Source organism: Eschrichtius robustus, chromosome 3 (assembly GCF_028021215.1).
Source record: "Eschrichtius robustus isolate mEscRob2 chromosome 3, mEscRob2.pri, whole genome shotgun sequence".
NCBI classification, from domain to species: Eukaryota; Metazoa; Chordata; class Mammalia; order Artiodactyla; family Eschrichtiidae; genus Eschrichtius; species Eschrichtius robustus.
The window spans coordinates 129,775,420-129,797,576 of record NC_090826.1 but is presented as its reverse complement, the minus strand read 5'-3'; the positions used below and the strand labels follow the sequence as shown (position 1 = coordinate 129,797,576).

Sequence of the window (22,157 nt, the reverse complement as noted above, 5' to 3'; positions counted from 1 at the left end):
ATAAAATACATATAATTGTTCAAGGAAGAATGTGACCCTTGGTGTTTTGCCCCATCATGCAGTTATAATATAAATCTGTGTGTCTCTTGTAGAAGTTTTTTCTTTCTGGGAGTTTAGAGAATTAGCTCCCACACTCTAAGCATAATCTAAAGGTGGATGAAGCAGATCAATTTAGCTGTCATTGAGAACATGAATAGTAGGGTTGCTCCATACACCTTATAATATACGTGTGTGTATGTATATGTGTGTATGTGCACTATACTTAATGTATGTAGGAAGATGAATTCATTCATCCTGCTCATCTAAAGAAACATTAATTGAGCAGGCTTCATTCTCTTTAGTGTCTGGTTAGTTATCATAAATAATGAAATACCATTCACTAAATAAACAATTAGCCTTCGTGAGTCTGAAATGAGTCACCTTTTATAGCTGGCTCATGTATATGGCAGGCAACAAGTCAGGTATGTTGCCTTGGGGACAACTCAGACAAGCATTCTAGCATGAGAGGGAAAAGCGAATCTCATATTCTCCTTTTGAAGACTCCAGATCTATACTCTGGAGACAGCACAGCTTGTATTCCAGTGTTTTCCATTTATACTGAAATTCTAAGCTAAAGGAAAATAGCATGCAGATGTGCTGCTTGTGATTTGAGGAGGCTCTTTTGTGCCAGAGTCCATAGTCAGTATAATGATCATATTTTAAAAGTATTAGCCTTCTATTTTTTCACAAACTATTACTTATTCATAATATAAGCAACTAAGAATTAAGGCATAGGGGCAATAAACATCAGCCCCTCCAAAGCAGCTGCTCTTTAATTAAAAATCAAAGCAGTTAAGTGCTTGCATCTTTGGCACTCTTCAACCAACACTCTAACTGGCACCCAAGTATCTCCCACAGCATTGTACCAAGTGTTTACACTGCAGACGGGGGGCTCCAGGTGCCAGGAGACCCTGGAAGGCCTTCTGCATCATCCGAGAGGTAGCCTTGAGGAGTAGCAGCTTAGAATGTTTGAGTTTTATTGCTCATTGTATAATTATTTGAAAAATCAGTAAATTCTGTTAAACTGAACATTTTATTACCCAGAAGAACTTGACCAAGCAAGACACAACAAACGGATGACTCCTATTATGAAGAAGAGTTTTCTTTGGGGAATTTTACAAATGCTTTTAAGTCATCAATGAATCACTAGTGAAAGAGGCAAATCATAAATGCTTTTTGAATGGCCTAAGGGTTAGCACCTCCCTAAAATGTCAGCAGCTGATTCCCTCATCCTCAGCATGTACAGGCTTGCTATTAGTGCACTCACATAGCTCAGGCTATTTAAACGATTAAGAGATGCAGCACATGCAATTCTAGACAGCGACTCAGTGTAACGTAAGTGACCAGGATCAGAGATACTTACTATTCAAGAATCAAAATACATTATATGGTATAAGAACTAAAATTTTGTCCAAATGTTTTTTCCAATAGTGGTATATTAGTTAGAAATATTATCTTTTACTTTGTAGAAGAAATCTTTAATTGATTTCATAAGTTACCTTCTGTTTTAAAAAGTAAACTATTAGTGGGCTGAGTTCGCCCCTCTGGTCCTTCACAAATGTCTATCTTGTACTTTTCTTATATTATTTTTAACTTTATTAAATATTATTACTTGGGTCATAAGCAATTATAGCAAGATATAAATTTATAAAGTGACACATTTTCAATACCAACATCTCTATCACCTTATTCCATAATAGCACATTCCATCAAATTAAACTCCAAGATTTCCCACATTTGTTTTAAATTCTATATGTATGGCTTATGAATAGCAATTTTGATGAATTCCAGCTGGTTTAAATATGCAGGCAGACCCTTTATAACAGAATCCTTTCAATTCTTATTGTATTCAATGAGGCCTATTTTAAGTGGGCCACCTGGTAGGATAAAGCACTAATAATTCTCCACAGAAAAAAAAAGAAAAACAAATCACCCCGCTAAACTTAAGACCATCTTCCCCAACTACATTACTATTACATACCTAATATAAGTGAGAAGTAGTTCTAATCTTCTGGAAAAGTTGAATTAAAGTTTTAACAATCTAGCCACCCTATGAACTACTAAATTACTCATTTACCTATTATAACAACATTAAAATAATTTCCACCATTTGTGTGCGTTGCCTGGTTTCACAAATCTATCATACACATTTCAGTCTCCCCCTCCATTCCCCACACCCTCCTGTTTCCATCCAGCTGGAATACATCAAGGGTGCAGAAGCCAAGGCAAATGTTGACCCCACCCTCCTCCATCCATTTTAAGGCACCTTCAAAGCCAGAGCACTGATCTAGCTCAGTTTCACCAGCAAAGCCAGCCATCCTGCTATTTAAGACACCAGTTTGGGGTTTTTATAACTACACATTAACATGAGAGCTTTGATTTTTGGTCAAAAACTTCAGCTGCACTGAGTTTCATCAGACTGTCTTCCCCTTTCTGCAGAAGAGTCCTCATTATTAAATCTTCATAATCTTTGCTCTCAGTGTTGCTCTCTTTCCTTATAATAACAACCTCTCTGAACTGTCCAATAACCAACCCTGAGGAACATAATATTTCCCTTCCGAAAGGTCAAAAATGAACAGCCATGATGGTAGTCCAAGCTCTGTTTTCTCTGACATTTGCACACCCTCTATCATTTGTGCACTGTCACAGACATCGGTCATTTCAAAGTGCACAGAAACACTCTCGCCAAGGCACATGAGGGAGGGGAGTGGGGGCTGGAGAGAGAGGAGCTGCAGTAGGACAAAGAACTTACTTTGTTGTTCCCCTGTGCATGTAGCCGCAAGGAAAAAGAAACAAAAAAGAAATATGTTAAACATAAATTTATTTTAAAATCATGAGATTTTTCATGCTAGAGCAAAATCCAAACAAATAACTTAGCTCTTCACTGACATCCCATTCATACACATACAGCGCCCAAAGCTCATGGACAAGTCAGAGATTCTGCTTATATTAAGTGAAATCATACATTTATAACTGTAGAAAATTATGACAGAGATTTCCCCCTTTCTTTCTACTTGAAATACTTGAAGTATGGGAACCTGGCCAAAAAGCATTGGTTTGAATTGGTAATAAGTGAACTGTTAGCATGAAAGGCAAAGTATTTAGTATGTCAGCTTGCCCTTTCCTGACAGCCCCTCCTCCAATGTGCCAAGCAGTGGAAAATTTCATCAGCCAATGCATTTTTAAACAAACACTGCATCCTTGGTTTCAAAGAAGGTGGGGGAAAAAAAAATGAGTAGAGGAAAAGAGTGGGTGGCTCTGGGGAGACAGGGTAAGCAGACCAAGTTACGACCTCCATCTGTACCATTCCTTTACTTCGTAAATTATGACTTTTGTCTTGGGTTGGCATGGGAAGCGAAAACTGTATAGTGGGGATGCAGCCAAAATAAACACTGGTCCACATTCAAGAAAATGGGTCTGGAAAGGTTAGTCACAAAAATGTAGTCATTTCTAAAAGGGACACTCTGGATAGAGACACAGAGAGCCGCCAGCCACAGGCGGCAGGCAAATGGCTCTCCTGTTTCAAACTGGAGCTGCAGGAGTATGATTTATATCAAACAATTTAACTCACATATGGCTTAGAAAAATAAAACGGTGATTCATTACTCCCAGGGCAGCCCAAGTCCTTGCAAGGTCAGATCCTGTGAGGGAGACGTGATGGGATTTGGGCAGGGAACAGATCTGAACTCTTCTCACAAGGGGCCCAGAAGGAATTTCTCTGTCTGCTGAGATGCAGAGTGGAAGAGAGCTGCAAGTGAAGTGTGTGCATCTGTGGAGGAGCCTGAGCACGGGTGGAGTAACAGGTTGAGCTGGAGATCTGGCATTTAGTTTTAAGAGAGGAAGTGTGTGTGGGGAAGTAATACATACAAAAATTTTCTGGAGAGCAGTAAGGGAACCATCACAGGAGAGTATATTTTCTGGAAAACAATGCCAATTTGTTACTGGGGAAATGTCTAATTCAAGGACCATCGAGGCCATCATATTTAATAAAAGCATAAATTTAAAGACACTGGTAAAATAGTGTAGAGAAGCTTCTTGACATTGTGAGTTGCCGTGATATAACCGTTAGCATCACTGGCTTATGTGAGACATAAATAACGGTACAAGAATGAATGAAATTGGGGGAGAAAAAGAGTCTTTTGTAAAAGAATATGCCAGTGGTTCAATAAGGCAATAAAGATCCCCAAAGAGAATTTTATCAGGAGTAAAATATTTTTTAGAGAATAATGGGACCTCGGTTCTCCAAAGAAGTGCAGTATTGCTGAAAATACCTCAAAACAGATGGGGTTTATTGCATTCCACAGCAGTGCAGCTTTTGATCTACCAAATAAGTTTCAGGAGTTCAACCAAGTATTTTTGCACATTAGGGAATGACTGGCTTCCCTGCTCGGTGGCAGATGGTTCTGTTTGTAGTGGCAACAGTGATGTCACAGAGTAGGGGGCCTTAATCCTTAAATATGAGAAACATACAAGTGGAGGACGTGGTGTGGCTTTGCGATTTCTTGTTTCCTTCAATCATTTCCCAATTGTCTATTCTGAGAGAGGCATAACAGTCATGACTGGTGAATTGTAAATTCTCTATAATTCCTCCACCACTCTGTATGGCAGCATGTATATTTAGAAAGTACCTCCACTGAAGAAAAACTAAACTCTTCAAAATTGGTCATGGAGCTGCTCTAATTTCTGTGGGAAGCACTGTTGGATAAGCTAAGAATAAAGTTATGTACAGCTGGACTAACATGGGCATTTTCTGTCTTGTACAAAAGACTGCTGAGTAAACGCATGGGAGTGGTCATCACCATATTAATAAATATTTATGGGGGTCTGTGTCCATCCCTCTTCTCCCCTATTTGTCATTTGACACAGAGAAAAGTTCAGTTGCAGGGTCTATCCAAAAGGACTTTCTGATGTCCCCAAAAGATTTCATTACTGGATGGTTTCAACCTCCAAGGCAGTCCTTAAAAGCATGAATTATGAGTGGGAGAGTCCTGGGAGAGTCCTGAATTCAGAGGTATAGTGAAGTTCCAGGGTGCTTCACTTTCTACTGTCATGTTTCATCTCTTAAATCATACACTAGAGGGGAGGACCATCTATCTAGATAGCTAAAAAAACCCTTGTGAAAAGTTCTGAGGTATACGACTTAACAAATATGCAAAACTGAATTTGCACCAAATTTATTTCAGGGCATGCACAGATTTGCAAGCTGCTTTTTTCAGATAACTAGTCAACCAGCAGCTGAGGGTAGGCTTGTGGATTCTCACTTCCCCTGACAGTCTCTATGGCTCACTCCTGACTAACTGATGGAGCCTTTGAGGCCCGCCTGTCCACAGGGCAGCAATTTGGTATCCTGAGACAACAGTTGGGGAAATTCTCCCCAGATCTCACTGATAGTTTGCAAAGAAAAGGGAACTAGTAAACTGAGAATTACAGCTTCATGGACACATTAATGATAGTCAATAACAATAATAAAGGCTACATGGCATTGAATGCTTTCATCCAGTTGCAGGCACTGAGCTAGATGTGATGTGCAACAGTATTCATTTAGTCCCATAAAATCACTCAGAGGAAGAGATTATTATTTTGTGTTTAAAAAAGAATAAACAACTAGAGAGTGAAGTAAGTTGCCTGAGCCACACTGCACATAAATGGAAGGGTCGGGATTCCAATGCGAGTGGATTTGACTTAAAGTCTACTTAACTTCAATGCACACAGAATGTTCCAAAGAATTTGGAATTCCTTCATGTTTATATATAAATTAAGTCACACTGTGAGCTGACAAAACTGTGTCAGAAAAACCAGTCATTTGTTATACCACATTCTTTAGATATTTAATTAAATTTGCACTTATTTGTGTTCACACTTAGAGGAAAAATTTATGTACATGTGTCACAAAATAATATTTTAAAAGTTTTAAAATTATGACCTGCCTAGCTATTGATACACACACACACACACACACACACACACACACACACACACTTTTTGATGCTCCTTAATCTTGAGGGGGAAATGGTGCGGAGCAAGAAAGGGAATAAAGTTTTGGGTAGAGAGGTTAGTTATAAACTTAGCGGAGGAACTCAGTTTCAGGGGGACTCGGTTTCAGTCCCCACTCCTGTTTCAACTTTCCCCAAATCCTTGAGGGAATATCTCATCAGTAAAAAACAAAACCAGAAAACTATTAATTAATTCCATTAGAAACATCTTTACTTTGAAACTGTGTAAAATCCTACACACTTATTTAACAATTTTATACTGACTATAATTTCAATTTAATGGCCAAAGGAAATAGAAATAAAAAATAAAATTCTGCCTAATCCAAATTCAGATTTAAATATATTTTAAAAATATTCTGGCTGCTCAGAAAGCTCAGGTGATGGTAGAGTGCCAGAGTTGTGGCTCAGAGATGTTATGTCTAAGTTCACTGAGTAAGTCAGTGGCATAGTGGGAAACAAAATTCAGGACTCCTCATTTCCATTTTAGGGCCACGTACTATTACAATACAATGCTCAGATAAGAAGTCTACATTTAGCATTAGATCCAGAAAGTTTAAGGGAACGAAGGTAATTAGAAAATGCACATGGGAATATAGTTGGGTTGTTGTACTTTATATAGATATCTACTATAGTTTTTTTAATCACACTGTAGAGTGGTTATTTATTTGCATCTCTCTCTTCCACTAGACTTGGAACTCCTATAAAGTAAGAATTGCCTCCTTTTTAATCTTTGAATCTTTAGAGTCCATCATAATAGTGATAGATGAAGGGAAGGAAGGAAGTGGGAGAAGATGGTGGAAGGGAAGGAAAGAAGAAAAATTTGTAGAATACTCCAGGAGAAATGACCTAAGAGACAGAAGGAACAAGGTAGCAGAACACTGTTATATGAGTGACATAAAAACATTCCACCACGTGGACACGATAGAAAAAGATATGATGAGGATAAACATGTTATAAAAAAGTATGCAACCTTAGTTTGGACAAAAAAATTATCCAAAACGTCAATTCATTCAAATCTGGGTGATGGCTATTTAACTAAATGAAGCCAAACGTATACAATTTAGAAAAATGACCTACGTAGAATTTTTTCCAGTTAAAATAGAGATGTCTCATGTAGAGTTAAAATAGAGATGTCTCATGTAGAAAGCAGAACTTTATCTAGACTCATATCCATGTATGACACATAAATGTTTCATTATTAGTGTAGGGATTGACTGATTTGCTGTTGACTCAATGGTTTATTGATACAAAAACAAAAACACCAGAAGTCCTAAAAATTTACTTAGAAAGAGACATCTGTTACTAGGTTACTCTGACTTCTTCATCAAATCTTTCTAAATTAGGAATAACTCTACCTAAAAGTATCGCTTCCCCCAAACTTAAGAGTATTCACGAAATGCAATGTTTAGATAAACATTCTACTTAGATTGCTTTCAGTAATTAGCTTCCATTTAAACATCTGAAAGTCAAGTAATAGTGTAATATAACCTGCAGAACTACATGGTGCATAAGAAATGCAAATATTGTTTATGATGAAAACTGAGAAAAGCGATGCTCATGGCACACTGCCAAGTTTAATTTCCTGTCATGTCTTTGGCATGTAGTAAAAAGCCCCTTTGTCTCGATTTTCCAAGCAATTGTACCAAATGTATGTTAATAAGCAAATAAAAATGATGTGAAAAGAATCAAAACAGTTTGTGTAGGACAACTCTAGATTTGCTTCAAATTGAGCAGCCTAATAAAAAAAAATAGCAAATATCTCATTGAGCATCTTCTTTTGTGTAGAGCTATGGATACATGAAAATTCAGATTTATAAAAAGAGTTCACAGAGGGATGGGTAATTTTGCTTTTCCAAGACAGTGTTTTGCTCACAAGAGATGCATTACATAATTTTTTTAAAAATAGCAAACTTGTGTAGTGCATTTAAAATAAGTTTAGTTGACAAAATCATGATGTAAGAAAACATTTTCACAAACATTACAGTTCCTTGGAAGGAAGACACACACACACACACACACACACACACACACACACACACAAACACACTGACATTTTATATAACCAAACGTACTTGGAAGACAAAAAATATCATAAAGTATTTACAATCTCATTGGGCTGTATTATAAATATCCACAATGTTTTAAACTCTCTTCTACTTGCTTAAGTAAGTAGTCTGTGATGAAAATGATAATTATTATTATCATCATCATCATTATAAATAAAAATAGAGTGCTTACTTGTGTTTAACCTGTCCAGTGCTTTCCCTGCATTATCTCATTTAATCCTGTCAACCACGCTATAGCAGACTCTTGTTATCTCCATTTTAGATGTGGGAATCTTGAAAGATAAAAGGGCTAGAAAACCTTCCCGAGATCTCACAGCTTGTATGTGAGCTTCAGGAATTTCAGTCTATGTAGTTTGATGCTAAAGCCTGTGATTTAACCCACAGGCTGTGCTGGTTCTCCTAACAATCCAGCCATAACAATCTTTTAAAAATATAAATCTTATGTCACTAACTGGCTTGAAACCCTCCAATGGCTTCCCATCTCACCCAGAATAAAACTCAAATGCTGGCCACCTCCTTCAAGGCCTACATAATCTGGCTACTGACCACTTTTGGAAATCATCAACTACTTTTGTTCTCCTTCATTGTGTCTAGACACCCTTGACTTTTTTTGCTGCTCTTCTAAGACACTGAGCTGCTTTGCACCTGCTAGCCCTCTGCTATGAACACTCTCCATCAGACGTTCATATTACTTATTCCCCGCTTCTTTCAGGAGCCTACTCAAATGTCAACCCTTCAAAGGGGCCTTCCCTAATCAGCTTACTAAAATAAAGCTCACTTGCCCCTCATTCTCACTATCTGTCCCTTTAATTTAATTTTTTATAGAACTTATCACTCTAACAAATCACACTCTACAATTATACTGTATCCATTCATTTATTTAACGTCTGTTCCTTGAGGAGGGCAGGACCTCACTGTTCACCTCTGCATCACTAGTGCCTGGAAAGGTAGCTGGCAAAAACCATGTGCTCAACAGGCTTTTGTGGAATGAATGAATAAAACATTAAGTATATGTGCATTTTTAATATAGAACGTTTAATATAGAAATTAAACACACTACCATCAATGGATAGGAAAGAGTAATAAGTAATGATTAGAATTAACAACAAAAATAGAAGTGGTACAGAAGATACCTCTGTACTGCATATCACCTGGAAAGAGTCTGGTTTCACCTCATTTGGAAGGCACAGGGTGTGTCATGGGGGTTCACTGTTTTAGGTGTTAACCAGACAAGTGGAGGTTGATATAGGGTTAAGAGGTCTACGTGAGAACTAAAATAACAGCAACAAGGAGAATGTTTTGGCACAAATCCTCTATCCTTTACCCCTGGAACTTTGTTAAATTCCAGTGTAACCTCAGGGACCATAGTCAGGTCTGAAATCCACCCCAAGATGCTTCAATTGTCCCACAATGTGCTCACATCTCAGACTTTCCCTTGAGAAGACTCTATCCCTATTTGGGGCATAGAAATAACCCAACTTATACACGGTCAGTCCTATAAACAATCTACAGCCAATCTAAGCACCACAAAGGTCAAGCTGGAGTAAATCCTTAAAGCTCAGTCTCATTGCTTAACTTCTGGGGGGGAACCCAGATAGTACAATGTCCCGGGGGTAGCAAGTAAGCAGTGAGAGCCACTCATCTGCAGAGTCTGTTTAATGGTGTGTGTATATATGTTGGGTGGGAATTCTGAAGTTTAAATCCAGACTAGTCTGTGTAATATTACATTTTCCAAAGAACACAAATAGAAGGTCTGTTTATTAACTTGAATGAGAGAAGTGTCTCTAAGACCCTTGAAGTATATTAATAAAGATAAGTGGGAATAACTTATCTTTATTAATATAGCAATGTAATATTTTTTTGTTCTTTTATACTCACAATGACATTAACCAGAGTTTAATTTTGGATATAGGTACTACAGACATAATGAAAGGAGGTAGATTTTTATAAAAATAAGTACATTTTAAAGAATATGAAATAGTGTTATGATTGATGATATATATACTATGACTATATGAAGAATGTTATAAGCTGCTTATATGAATACTATAGAATAGTATACTGTAGAACAGCATATAAAGGAGAATAAAATTTTAAATTAAAACAAAGAAACTCTCTTGCTTTGAGATTACATATGTTATGTTTTATGGCAAAGTTGGGCATTTTCTTTAAAAATATACTGATAAACTTCTTATAATAGAAATCTAATGGATAAAAAAATATGTAAGCAAAGTAGCAGTTAAAACTATGGCAAATTAATTAAGTCAAACAAGAACTAGCTTCTCCAGCATATAGTATGTAGAATTATGCTTTCTTAAACATGGTTAATAATTTTAAAATAAGAGATATATCCAACTTACTAAAGATTTATCTGGATAAACCCCAGCTCTTAGTAGAGAAGCCTTCCAGCTGTCTACATCCTCCTGTGAATCACATGCCAGCTCGAGAAAGCGATAGTCTTTGTATACATTCCTGGAGTCAAAAAAAAAAAAAAAATCGTGCTTTTAGTTTTGAACCAAATTCAAAATGATTTCATATCCCTGCAGATGATGATACAAACGACAATCCAAATAAAGGGTTATCTGACAGTCACTGAAGAAAAACAAAAACAATCTATTGCATTTAAAATAATTAGCACATTCCTATATGTATGTATTATACAATTAAAAAACCCTCACATTAAAGAATTTACAGTTATCTGTACTGCCAAGCAATAAGAAGGGAAGGAAATAACAAATGTTCTCAGTATGACACACTGAGTGCCAACTGACAGGGAGTTGTTCTGAGGGGAATGGATTTGCTATTGTCTAGTAATTAGATGAAATTTTGAAACTAATTTACAAGTCTAAATGGCTCATAAAACTTTAAAATTATGGCAATAATCTCAAAAAACTAAAATATTGTGCTGGATTCAAATCACAAATGCTCATCAATATTGTGAAAAGGAAAGAACATTAACTAATATTTAACAGAGTAAAGTGCCTATGAAGTGCATATTGACAACTGGATAATACTATAATTTTGTATTTCCTTTCTTAATAATAAAATAATACACAAAATATAATAATGCCCATTTAGAATAATTTAGAAACTAGATAAAAGTATAAAAATGGATACAATCAACCATTTTCTACTATTTACAGATAAACCTATTTCTTTATATTCTTTTGTTCTATGCATTTTTCCACAGTTGAGTTTCTCTCTCTTTCTCACTCTCTGTCTCTCTCTCTCTCAATTTTGTGTCCTTTTCACTTACTATTATATCATGGTCATATACTCATGCTATTACATCTTCATAAACATCAAATTATAATGGTATAATATTCATTAATATAAATGTATGATAATTTACTTGACCTCCTTCTAACATTAGATAAGTAATTTACTTTATTTGCCATCATAAATAATGCTCAAATAAATATTTTTATCCATAAGCCTTTGCCTTTCTACTTTAATTTACTACTATTATTTTCTGAGGATAGATTCTTACAGATAGAGTTACAGAATCAAAGTTATAATCACTTTTGAAGACAATGATACACGTTCCAATCATCTTTCCAGAAAAGATAATCCAATTTAGACAGGTACTAGCAGTGTACAAGATTAACAACCTTTTTCTCTTCTTTATCTCTCCCAAGGCGTTCTCATTCACGGCTAAGAGTTTCAATTTACACCTAACTCAGATGGCTTACATATTTACATCCCCTGTCCAGACCTGCTCGATTCATACTGCTTACTGACTTCTCCACTTGAGTATCTCAAAGGCACTGTGACATGGATGACTGAATTGGTGATTTCCAACTTGATGTTCCCATTTCATGCAGCATCAGTGTAATGCAGATAATTTGGAGGTATCTTAGACATCTTCCACACTCTCATACACCTCCTTACATTTTACCACTTAAAAGTGTACTTCCTGTATATTGACCATCATGTTATTATCATCTCTCTTTTGGGTTATTACAACATCTCTTCACTAGTCTCGCAGCATCACACAACCACTTTAAATTTGCTCTCTACACGGAATCCTTATTATCTTCTGAAAATGTGAATCAGATATTCACATAAATATACCTGGTTATACCAGTTAAAACCCCTGGTATAAAACACTGCAATACTACATGCTTTTAGGAAAAGACCACACTCACTATGATGGCCTACAAAGCCCTGCACAGTCTGGCCCAACATTACCTTACTCTCTAGCCTCTTTTCATACTCTGTTCTCCCTTGATTTTTAAGCCACACTGGCCTTGTACTTCCTCATATATGCCATGCTTACTCCCAAAGTCTTTGAATATACTGCTCTCTCTGTCTGCAGCTATCTGTCCTTCCCTCATCGCACAGTTAACTCCCGTGCCTTCCCACGCTCATGAGACCAGTCCACTTAAAGTACCCAGCAGTTGCACCTGTGCCACAATGAACAAAGGAAAATAAAAGGACACCCAAAGAGGTCTAACAGCCAGAGAGACAAAGAATAAAGAAGGCAATCAGAGCAGTCTATCAACAAAAGAGAAAGGTTGGGGGTAGCAAAAGAATAATAAGTATTTGAAGAGGTACAAAAGGGCATTAAAAAAGACTTATAGAACTAAGAAAAATAAGATTTTTAAGTTAATATATTGAGTAGATAAGTTGAAGGAAAGGATGATCAATCTTGAGATTAGAATTAGTAGATGTTAAGATCCAGTAGGAGAATTAGAAAAATATAAAGAGAGAAGTGTGGAGGAAGGACCCAGAACATCTAACCTGTAAATAATAGGAGTTCCAGAAAAAGAAAAGGAAGATGGGAGGAGAAAAATAATTATAAAAAAGAAACTATTTTTTAAAAAAGAAACTTATCCTGATTTTTAGAAAGATCCAAATCTTTACATTGAAAGTGCTGTTTCAGGTAGAACTGATGAGAAAAATTATCACATACACACATGCTAGTATAAATCTTGAGCTCTGAGATAAAGAAAAGTCTTCTGTAAAGAAAGAGAAAGTTGCTTACAAAGGAAAAAGAATTAGACTGGCACTGGACTGAACATTCAAAAGGTAGAAGGCAATGAAATAGTATTCATGGATTCTTAAGAGGACTGCCGACTCAGAGTCCCACATCCAGCCAGGTTATCACCATATACCCAATCTGAGGGAGATGCTAAGGCAGTATTAGGATTACAACAACACTGAATGAACCTGCAGAGAGTGTTCAAGGTTGAAGAAAAACTAAGAGAAGAGAAAACAGTGGTGAGCAACAAAATTTGCTGTATCCATAGAGTCAAATCAAAATAAATAATGATAGATCATCTAAGAATTGCAATATAAGTACTAAATAAGAACTCTTAAAGAAGAAGAGACACATTGCAACAGAAATTCAAATAGTCTAAAACTCAGGGGAGGGTGGAAGGAAAAAACGATGCTCACAAGTTCTCCTCTGATGGGTATACGAGCAAAGAGTAGGGAAGGAAAGGGATCCCAGAGTTCTCATATTGTTGGAAGAAGTGGGCGAGGAGAGAAGTAGGAGAAGAAAGTGTCTTGGGAGAGAAATATTTGATAATTTGCCGCATGGAATAATAGGGTTATGTACTGATGAGTGTAAATATTAATAAAATAAAAAGTACAGAACTCCCAAATTAAAAAAGAAAAATAAAGAAAATTAATAGCCTCTTGATCAAATCAACAAAAAATTAAGAAAAGAAACAACAAAATAAAATAGGAAATTTTAACGATAGGAATAAAATCAAGTATATTAATTATTAAATTAATAAAAGTGAACTGAATTCTCTCAGCTAAACAGTTAATTTAGGTTAAAAAAAATAAAACCCAGTTATATGTTATTTGCAAAAATAAAGGAACAGGTAAAGATATATCAGATGAACACAAAACAAAGAAATAAAAATGCATGAATGGGGCTTCCCTGGTGGCGCAGTGGTTGAGAGTCTGCCTGCCAATGCAGGGGACACGGGTTCGAGCCCTGGTCTGGCAAGATCCCACATGCCGCGGGGCAACTGGGCCCGTGAGCCACAACTGCTGAGCCTGCGCGTCTGGAGCCTGTGCTCCGCAATAGGAGAGGCCGCGATAGTAAGAGGCCCACGCACCGCGATGAAGAGTGCCCCCCACTTGCCGCAACTAGAGAAAGCCCTCGCACAGAAACGAAGACCCAACACAGCCATAAATAAATAAATAAATTAATTAATTAATTTTAAAAAAAATCTAAAAAAAAAAAGCATGAATGGCAATATTAATATAGGCAAGATAGAATTTAAAAGTACTGAACAGGATAAACAATTTAAAAGCACTAAATAGAACAAATAGAAATATTATATAATGATATAAAGTACAATTTATGAAGACTGGAAAATACTTATAAACCTGTTTGCACCAAATAATATGACAAGTAAATGAAGCAAATGTTACTTAAAAATGTAGGATAAACTTGACATAACTATTGCATATAATTAATTAAAATATAAATATGGAAAGTTTTTAATATGGCATTTTTCAAATTAGATATAGTGGACAAAAAATAAGTAAGCACATAAAAGAAATAAATAGTACAACAGATTAAGTAAATTTAATAGATTCCTTTATCGCTTAAATAGAAGATAAAGATGTTTTCATCATCAACAAACCATTTACAAAAATCTGTCATATACTTGGATCTGCACACATACACAATATCAGCTTTAAGAAATTAAAAAAAAGAGAGATTTTATGAATCCCATTCTTTGGTCACAAAACAAAAAAAAAAAAAAAAAGAAAAGAAAAAATGAATTTCTAAACAAAAGACTCAGAAAGAAAATAAAAAGCAAGCACACTCCTCGATAATCCTTGTATTACAGAAGAAACCGAAACAAAATTGTAAATTATTTAGAAAGCAATAAAAAATATATAAACACATCATATCCAACCAGTGGAGCACAGCAAAGGCTGTAGGAAAACTTATGGCTTTAAATATGTTCATCATGTAGAGAAAAAATTAAAAAAGTTAATATTCATCTATGGAAAGTATTAAATTAGGATAAAAAAACAAAATAAGCCAAGAAAGGAAATTAACATAGATTAAAGCCAAAACTAATGAAATAGGAAATATTAAGATAACATAAAGGATAAGGACATTCATGAGTATCTTCCCTTTAGTAATAGATAATAAACTTATAATCCTAATTAGGGGAGAAAACAAAAGTATACAAGATCACAAATGAGAAAGGATAGAATACATACCCACAAATATATAGGTGATTGAGAAAATTACAATCAAATACTTTATGCAATCTTATGTCAAAACTAAGAACCTAGAGGTAATTACTAATATCCTAAAAAATATAAATCAACAAAATTAACTCAGAAAGAATTGGAAAACCCAAGTTGCTTTTACAAAACACTGCTAGTATTAAGATACTTGCTTAAAAGACTAACACTGACTGCAAGACAAATATACAAAAATCATGGAGGGACCTTCAAGATGGCGGAGGAGTAAGCCGTGGAGATCACCTTCCTCCCCACAAGTACATCAGAAATACATCTACATGTGGAACAACTCCTACAGAACACCTACTGAACGCTGGCAGAAGACCTCAGACTTCCCAAAAGGCAATAAACTCCCCACGTACCTGGGTAGGGCAAAAGAAAAAAGAAAAAACAGAGACAAAAGAATAGGGACAGGACCTGCATCACAGGGAGGGAGCTGTGAAGGAGGAAAGGTTTCCACACACTAGGAAGCCCCTTCGCGGGCAGAGACTGTGTGAGGCGGAGGGGAAAGCTTCCGAGCCACGGAGGAGAGCGCAGCAACAGGGGTGCGGAGGGCAAAGCAGAGAGATTCCTGCACAGAGGATCGGTGCCGACCAGCACTCAGCAGCCTGAGAGGCTTGTCTGCTCACCCACTGGGGCGGGTGGGGGCTGGGAGCTGAGGCTCGAAGGTCTTCAGAGGTCAGAATGGCCATCATCAAAATATCTACAAACAATAAATGCTGGAGAGGGTCTGGAGAAAAGGGAACCCTCTTGCACTGTTGGTGGGAATGTAAATTGATACAGCCACAATGGAGAACAGCATGGCGGTTCCTTAAAATCTAAAAATAGAATTACCATATGATCCAGCAATCCCACTACTGGGCACATACCCTGAGAAAACCATAATTCAAAAAGAGTCGTGTATCACAATGTTCATTGCAGCTCTATTTACAATAGCCAGGACATGGAAGCAACCTAAGTGTCCATCAACAGATGAATGGATAAAGAAGATGTGGCACATATATACAATGGAATATTAGCCATAAAAATAAACGAAATTGAGTTATTCGTAGTGAGGTGGATGGACCTAGAGACTGTCATACAGGGTGAAGTAAGTCACAAAGAGAAAAACAAATACTGTATGCTAACACATATATATGGAATCTAAAAAAAAAAAATGGTTCTGAAGAACCTAGGGGCAGGACAGGAATAAAGACACAGATGTAGAGAATGGACTTGAGGACACGGGGAGGGGGAAGGGTAAGCTGGGACGAAGTGAGAGAGTGGCATGGACATGTATACACTACCAAATGTGAAATAGATAGCTAGTGGGAAGCAGCCACATAGCACAGGGAGATCAGCTCTGTGCTTTGTGTCCACCTAGAAGGGTGGGATAGGGAGGGTGGGAGGCAGACGCAAGAGGGAGAAGATATGGGAATGTATGTATATGTATAGCTGATTCACTTTGTTATACAGCAGAAACTAACACACCATTGTAAAGCAATTATACTCCAATAAAGATGTTTAAAGAAATACAAATCAATGACTTTCCTCAATACTCCCAATAACTTTGAAATGGAAAAAACACTCCATTCACACTAGGAGAAAGGCTATAAAATACATAAAAATAAATTTTTTTAAATTAAGAAAATTATAAGATCTTCATAAATGGGAAGGCATATTTGGATGTGTTCATTTGATTACACTATACTGCTAGGTCTTACTAAGTGACTAGCACTACTAGGTATTCAATAAATACTTACTGAATAATGACTACCATCACACCCTTAAAAATACTGACTATCATCTTTAAAACATCTTTGCAAATTTTATAATTTAAATGATTCTTGGGGCTTCCCTGGTGGCGCAGTGGTTAAGAGTCTGCTTGCCAATGCAGGGGACACAGGTTCGAGCCCTGGTCTGGGAAGATCCCACATGCCGAGGAGCAACTAAGCCCATGTGCCACAGCTACTGAGCCTGCACTCTAGAGCCCATGAGCCACAGCTACTGAGCCCATGTGCTGCAACTACTGAAGCCCACGCACCTAGAGCCCATGCTCCGCAACAAGGGAAGCCACCGCAATGAGAAGCCTGCGCACCGCAATGACGAGTAGCCCCCACTCACCACAACTAGAGAAAGCCCACGCTCAGCAACGAAGACCCAACGCAGCCAAAAATTAATAAGTAAAATAAACAGATTTTAAAAAAGTGATTCTCCATCAAAGCTTTAATATTTTTGCAAAGGAGGATGAGCATTTTTATATATTTATGGAAATGATGTTCTTTGTTCTGATTTCATTACATACTTTTTGTATATTACTGTAATAATTTTTCATTTTTTATTGGCTTTTGCCTGACATATCTTTGTCTCTTTTACTTTTTTGCTTTTATCCATTTGTTTTAGTTTTTAAAAAGAAATATCTGTTATAAATGCTAACTGTAAAGTAGGCTTTTATTTTTCATCCCAATTTGAAAACCACCTCCTACAATTAGGAAAGTTTTAATCATGTTTATTTCTCGCCTTTTTGGTTTCTATATTATTTTAGTGGTTTTCAGTTCTACAGGTAAATGACCACCTTAAAGTTTTCCAAATCATTCTTGAATTCATTTTTGTATATAAAATTCCTGTATATAAACTTTAGGAATAAAATAATAATTTTTGGCTTCTTGGGGGATTTAGAAGCTTTTACTTTCCACATTATCTCATGACATTTGCAAATCTGTCTAGAAATATTAACCTAGAATATTATTTCTGAATTATTGTTTTCACATTTCTTTGAGGCTCCTTTTTTCTTTTTTTACTTTTGTATTCAATTTTGTTACACTTAAGCAATTATTTAGATGGAACTCTACATGTTTAACTTTAATAAAGATTTATCATCAGGCATCTTCTACCTGGACTTCTCAATTTGTAAACTCTTACTTGGATTCATTTTTCGAGCTGGCTCAAACTAGAGTTAGCTATCTAAATTTCTGGTTGGGGCAGTCTCCACATTTCTCACATTGATTCAGTGAGTAAGTGAAGAAATTTCTTATTGTTTTTTACTGTTTAGCCCAGTTTTTCTTATTCAGGGTAATGCACGCAATGGTCACTCAAAGGATTTCAATCTAGTTCACTCTGTGAGTCTTGCAAATAGTTGACTGTCATTTCCACTTTCCAGTGCTTTTGAGACTTTCCGTCTCCGTTGTATATGAGTTTTTGGATATAGCAATGGATGGAGAAGGGCAAAAGAGAAGCTTCTAATTTTTCACCATCTTATAAGAGGTCATCTTATTTAACCTTCATAGCAACCCTGCAAAGTTGGTTATAGAGCTGTTTTACAGTTGAGGAAGCTGAGATTCAGAGAGATTAGGTGACTTTCCCCAAATCACATAGCTAATTAACGGCACAACCTGGGCCTACCACGTTCCTCGGCATACAGCCTCTGTAAAACAAATATCAGTTGAATGAACGAACAAAGGAATCAATGAATAAATGAACTATGGAATGAACTTGGACTGTGCTTATTTTTAAAACCACCTTTTTCATTTTTGACTGGACCCTTAACTTTCTACAGAAAACCTAAGATTTAAAAAGTCTGAAGAGACAAACCATAATAAGTAGAATGAGTAATTTTAATTAAAGTGGGACATATTTAAAGGAAATATATTTTCCTAGTATGACAGTTTATTGTTGGAAAATTTGAAAGGTCATATCTTTGCTACAGAGCAGAAAGGGTAATGGATTATCTTGATGGAATCAAAATTCATCAGTTTTTAATTTTCTAATTACCTCTCTACAATAGCTTTTAACTATCACTTAGGTTTCCATCTGAGGCATTTCCACTGCACAGTATGAGTTCCTTTAAGATGTAAAGGTATGGGGAAGGCAAAGCTGGACAAATGCCATGGGAGCTCTTGGCCAGCTGGAAAGCACGAAAAGTAGAGGGTACAGACTTTCCACACTCTCTAAGCAGATCTGAAGAATTCAGCTTTGGCCCACTCTTACTGACCTTTCTCCAGAGTATTTTCTTTCAGGGGCTCTTCAAATGGAAAATCTTGATTTTTTTCCTGCAAAGGATAGCCAAATTCTTGAGAGGGAAAATAATTATCTGGTTGAAACATTAGAAGAGGGTCAAAGGCTTCTGGTGGCTTTGGCTGCTTCATTTTTACCCATTTTTGAAGCCTCGTCTTAGGCTGTGTCTAGACATCCAAGGAGAGTTGGATACAGGTCTAAAACACTAAACTGAGCTGATTTACTGGAAGTCTCATAAATTCTGTGGATGCAGCTTCCAGGTTCTCACCACATGCCGTGGCTGTATAGATAACCCACAGCAATTTGTACTGACTGCATTTTTTGTTGTTGTTTAGTCTATGTCAGCTGCAATCACACAGATACGGGCTTCTGAATGATTTCACTATGAAATCAAGCTGAACTATATGTCTTGCAGTTTGAAAAAATGAAATTCATCTCAGTATTAAAAATGACCATAAGAAATTTTATCCCATAAGTAAAAGGCTTTTAAGTGTTACACTGTAGAGAACATGACCACATGATGAGCCCATGTTTTGATTATATACATAACTTTCATTCACGTCATAAGAATGTCTTTGGGTGTTAAAAATGTGAAGTTTAATTTCTTTGCCTATGACAGTTCTTCAAACATCTGAGACCAGATATTATGTGTCCCACAAGTCTTCTAGTCCCCAAGCCAACACTTCTGCCAACTTTTCCAAATGTTTCTCATATGAAGAGGTTTCTAGATAACACTGCATCCTTCTTGCATTCTTGTGAATTTGCTCTATTTTAAATGGATTTTCTGAAAATGAGATGCCAGCAACTGATCACAAATCTCCAGATGCGATATTATTCATATGTAAGGAAGAAGTTTGGCAGAATTTTTGCCTGCTTTCTGGACAGAAAACTTTTACTAATGTAAGTTTAAGTAAAGCACAGTAGAATATAGTAAAGACCATAAACACCTATTGAAATCCCGGCTATTATTATCATTTATTATCTTATATGACATTGGAGAAGGCAACCTCTTTGAATTTCAGTTTACTCATCTATAAAATGGGGATAATAGCATTATCTATCTCAGGCTTACTATGATAATAAAATAAGGTTATATGCGTGAAGAGCTTATTTCACACCATGCCCAGCATTGGCTAAATGCACAAGCAAAATATATAAAGTACAAAAATTATTATTATGCATTACTTTCACTGCATTTAGGTCCCTTACATTTGACGTCCTATAAAACCAGACCTCTCCTGGACTGAATGCATATAGACTTTTTAAAACATGAGTAAAATTTATACTTAGCATTATTACATTTCATCTGGTTAGTTTTGGCCCATTTACCAGTTTGCTCAGATGTTCTGAACTCAAATTCTGGCAAACAATATATTCACAATTCTTCCTGTTTTGCATTATCTGCATATTTATTACATAATATTCCCTTATCATTATCAGAGTCATTGGTAATCATATTATAGACCTAAAACAGACCTCAAAGGATCCCATACCAGAGTTACATGTTCCATTAACTTTTACCCATTGGCTATCAACAATAAGACAAGATTTAATCATAAGTCCATCATAAATGGACTATCAAGTTATGTCTCTCTATTTCCCCTCACGCATATTTCAAAAGACTATATCAAGGTCTAAGTATATTATATCTACTCCACTCTATTAAAAATTTGGAGTCAGTTTGGTTCAACTTGTTTTTCAAGATTCAAAGAAAGTTCCTATTGATCACTGATATCCTTTCTAAATAATTATAAATATCAATTTCATAATTAATTATAGATGTATATAGCAGGGCATTGATGATAAACTTATCGATCAAATTTCCATTTTGTTTTCCCTTTTGAAAACCTGGACAACAGCTTCCTCTGTGGACTTTGTTTTTACTGATCCACTGATCCTACCACATTCCCACTCATCATCACCTTGCTTATGTCTTCACTTCTGTGCACAGTCAGTTTAGCAATATAACTACTACCTTGCAAACTTTTGAGTCCCTTTCCTGTCTTTTCCTTCGCCATTTTATTTACCTAATAAAACTCCAACTGAATTACTTTCTTACTCAGCTCATATATCCCAGTTGCTAAAGAATCCAAGAGAAAAACTATACAATTGTGATGACTATACTCACTTCAAATATCAAATGGGCACCTAACTTTTCCAGACTTCCCTACTATAGGTCTTCAGTCAATATGCTTTCTCACTGTACTAGAGGATTACTTCATACCTTTTTTTCCCTCAAATCTCTAATACACCACCTGCCACTCATACTTAACAGATAATTCTGCTTCATACTACACAGAAAAAACAAATACAATCTGATGAGAATGATCTATCTTCTTTCCACCAAATCCACCAGACTACCTGCATTAGCAACCACAGGTTCTGCCTTCCTCTTGTACCATGGAAGACCAAACCCTCAACTTATACACTGGGTCCCGTCTCTTCTAATGTCTTCCTGAACTTCCTGCAATTATTTCTTTTCTCTTCCATGTCAACAATTTCTTCCTTTCTACTATTGGATCATACATATGGCATACTAGCATGCCTCAAAAGCAACCATCTTAAAACACACACACACACAACACACACACACACACACTTTCACTTTCACCCCCTAAGAACTGCCTCATTTCTATTTGCTTTTACAGTGAAATTCCTTGAGTTATCTTGAATCATTTTCTCCATTCTCTCTCCTCTCATTCTTTCGTCAATCCACCCCAGTGAGATTTGTGATCCTGCTACTCTATAGATACTGGTCTTATCAAGTTTATGTGATCTACAGGTTGCCACAGAAAATGCTCAATTCCTAGCCTTCATGTGACTTGCCTTCACTGCAGCA

The 22,157-nt window shown here is 36.3% G+C and overlaps 1 protein-coding gene across 2 annotated transcripts in view; it reads right to left on the bottom strand.

Moving 5' to 3' along the window:
* The window catches only part of DNM3 (dynamin 3), a 591,315-nt gene that overhangs the window by 89,208 nt on the left and 479,950 nt on the right, over positions 1-22,157 (bottom strand). For both annotated transcript variants that reach the window (XM_068541252.1, XM_068541253.1), the window contains one exon: positions 10,459-10,570. In XM_068541252.1, the coding sequence (XP_068397353.1) occupies positions 10,459-10,570 (112 nt within the window). The remainder of the gene's footprint in view (positions 1-10,458; positions 10,571-22,157) is intronic.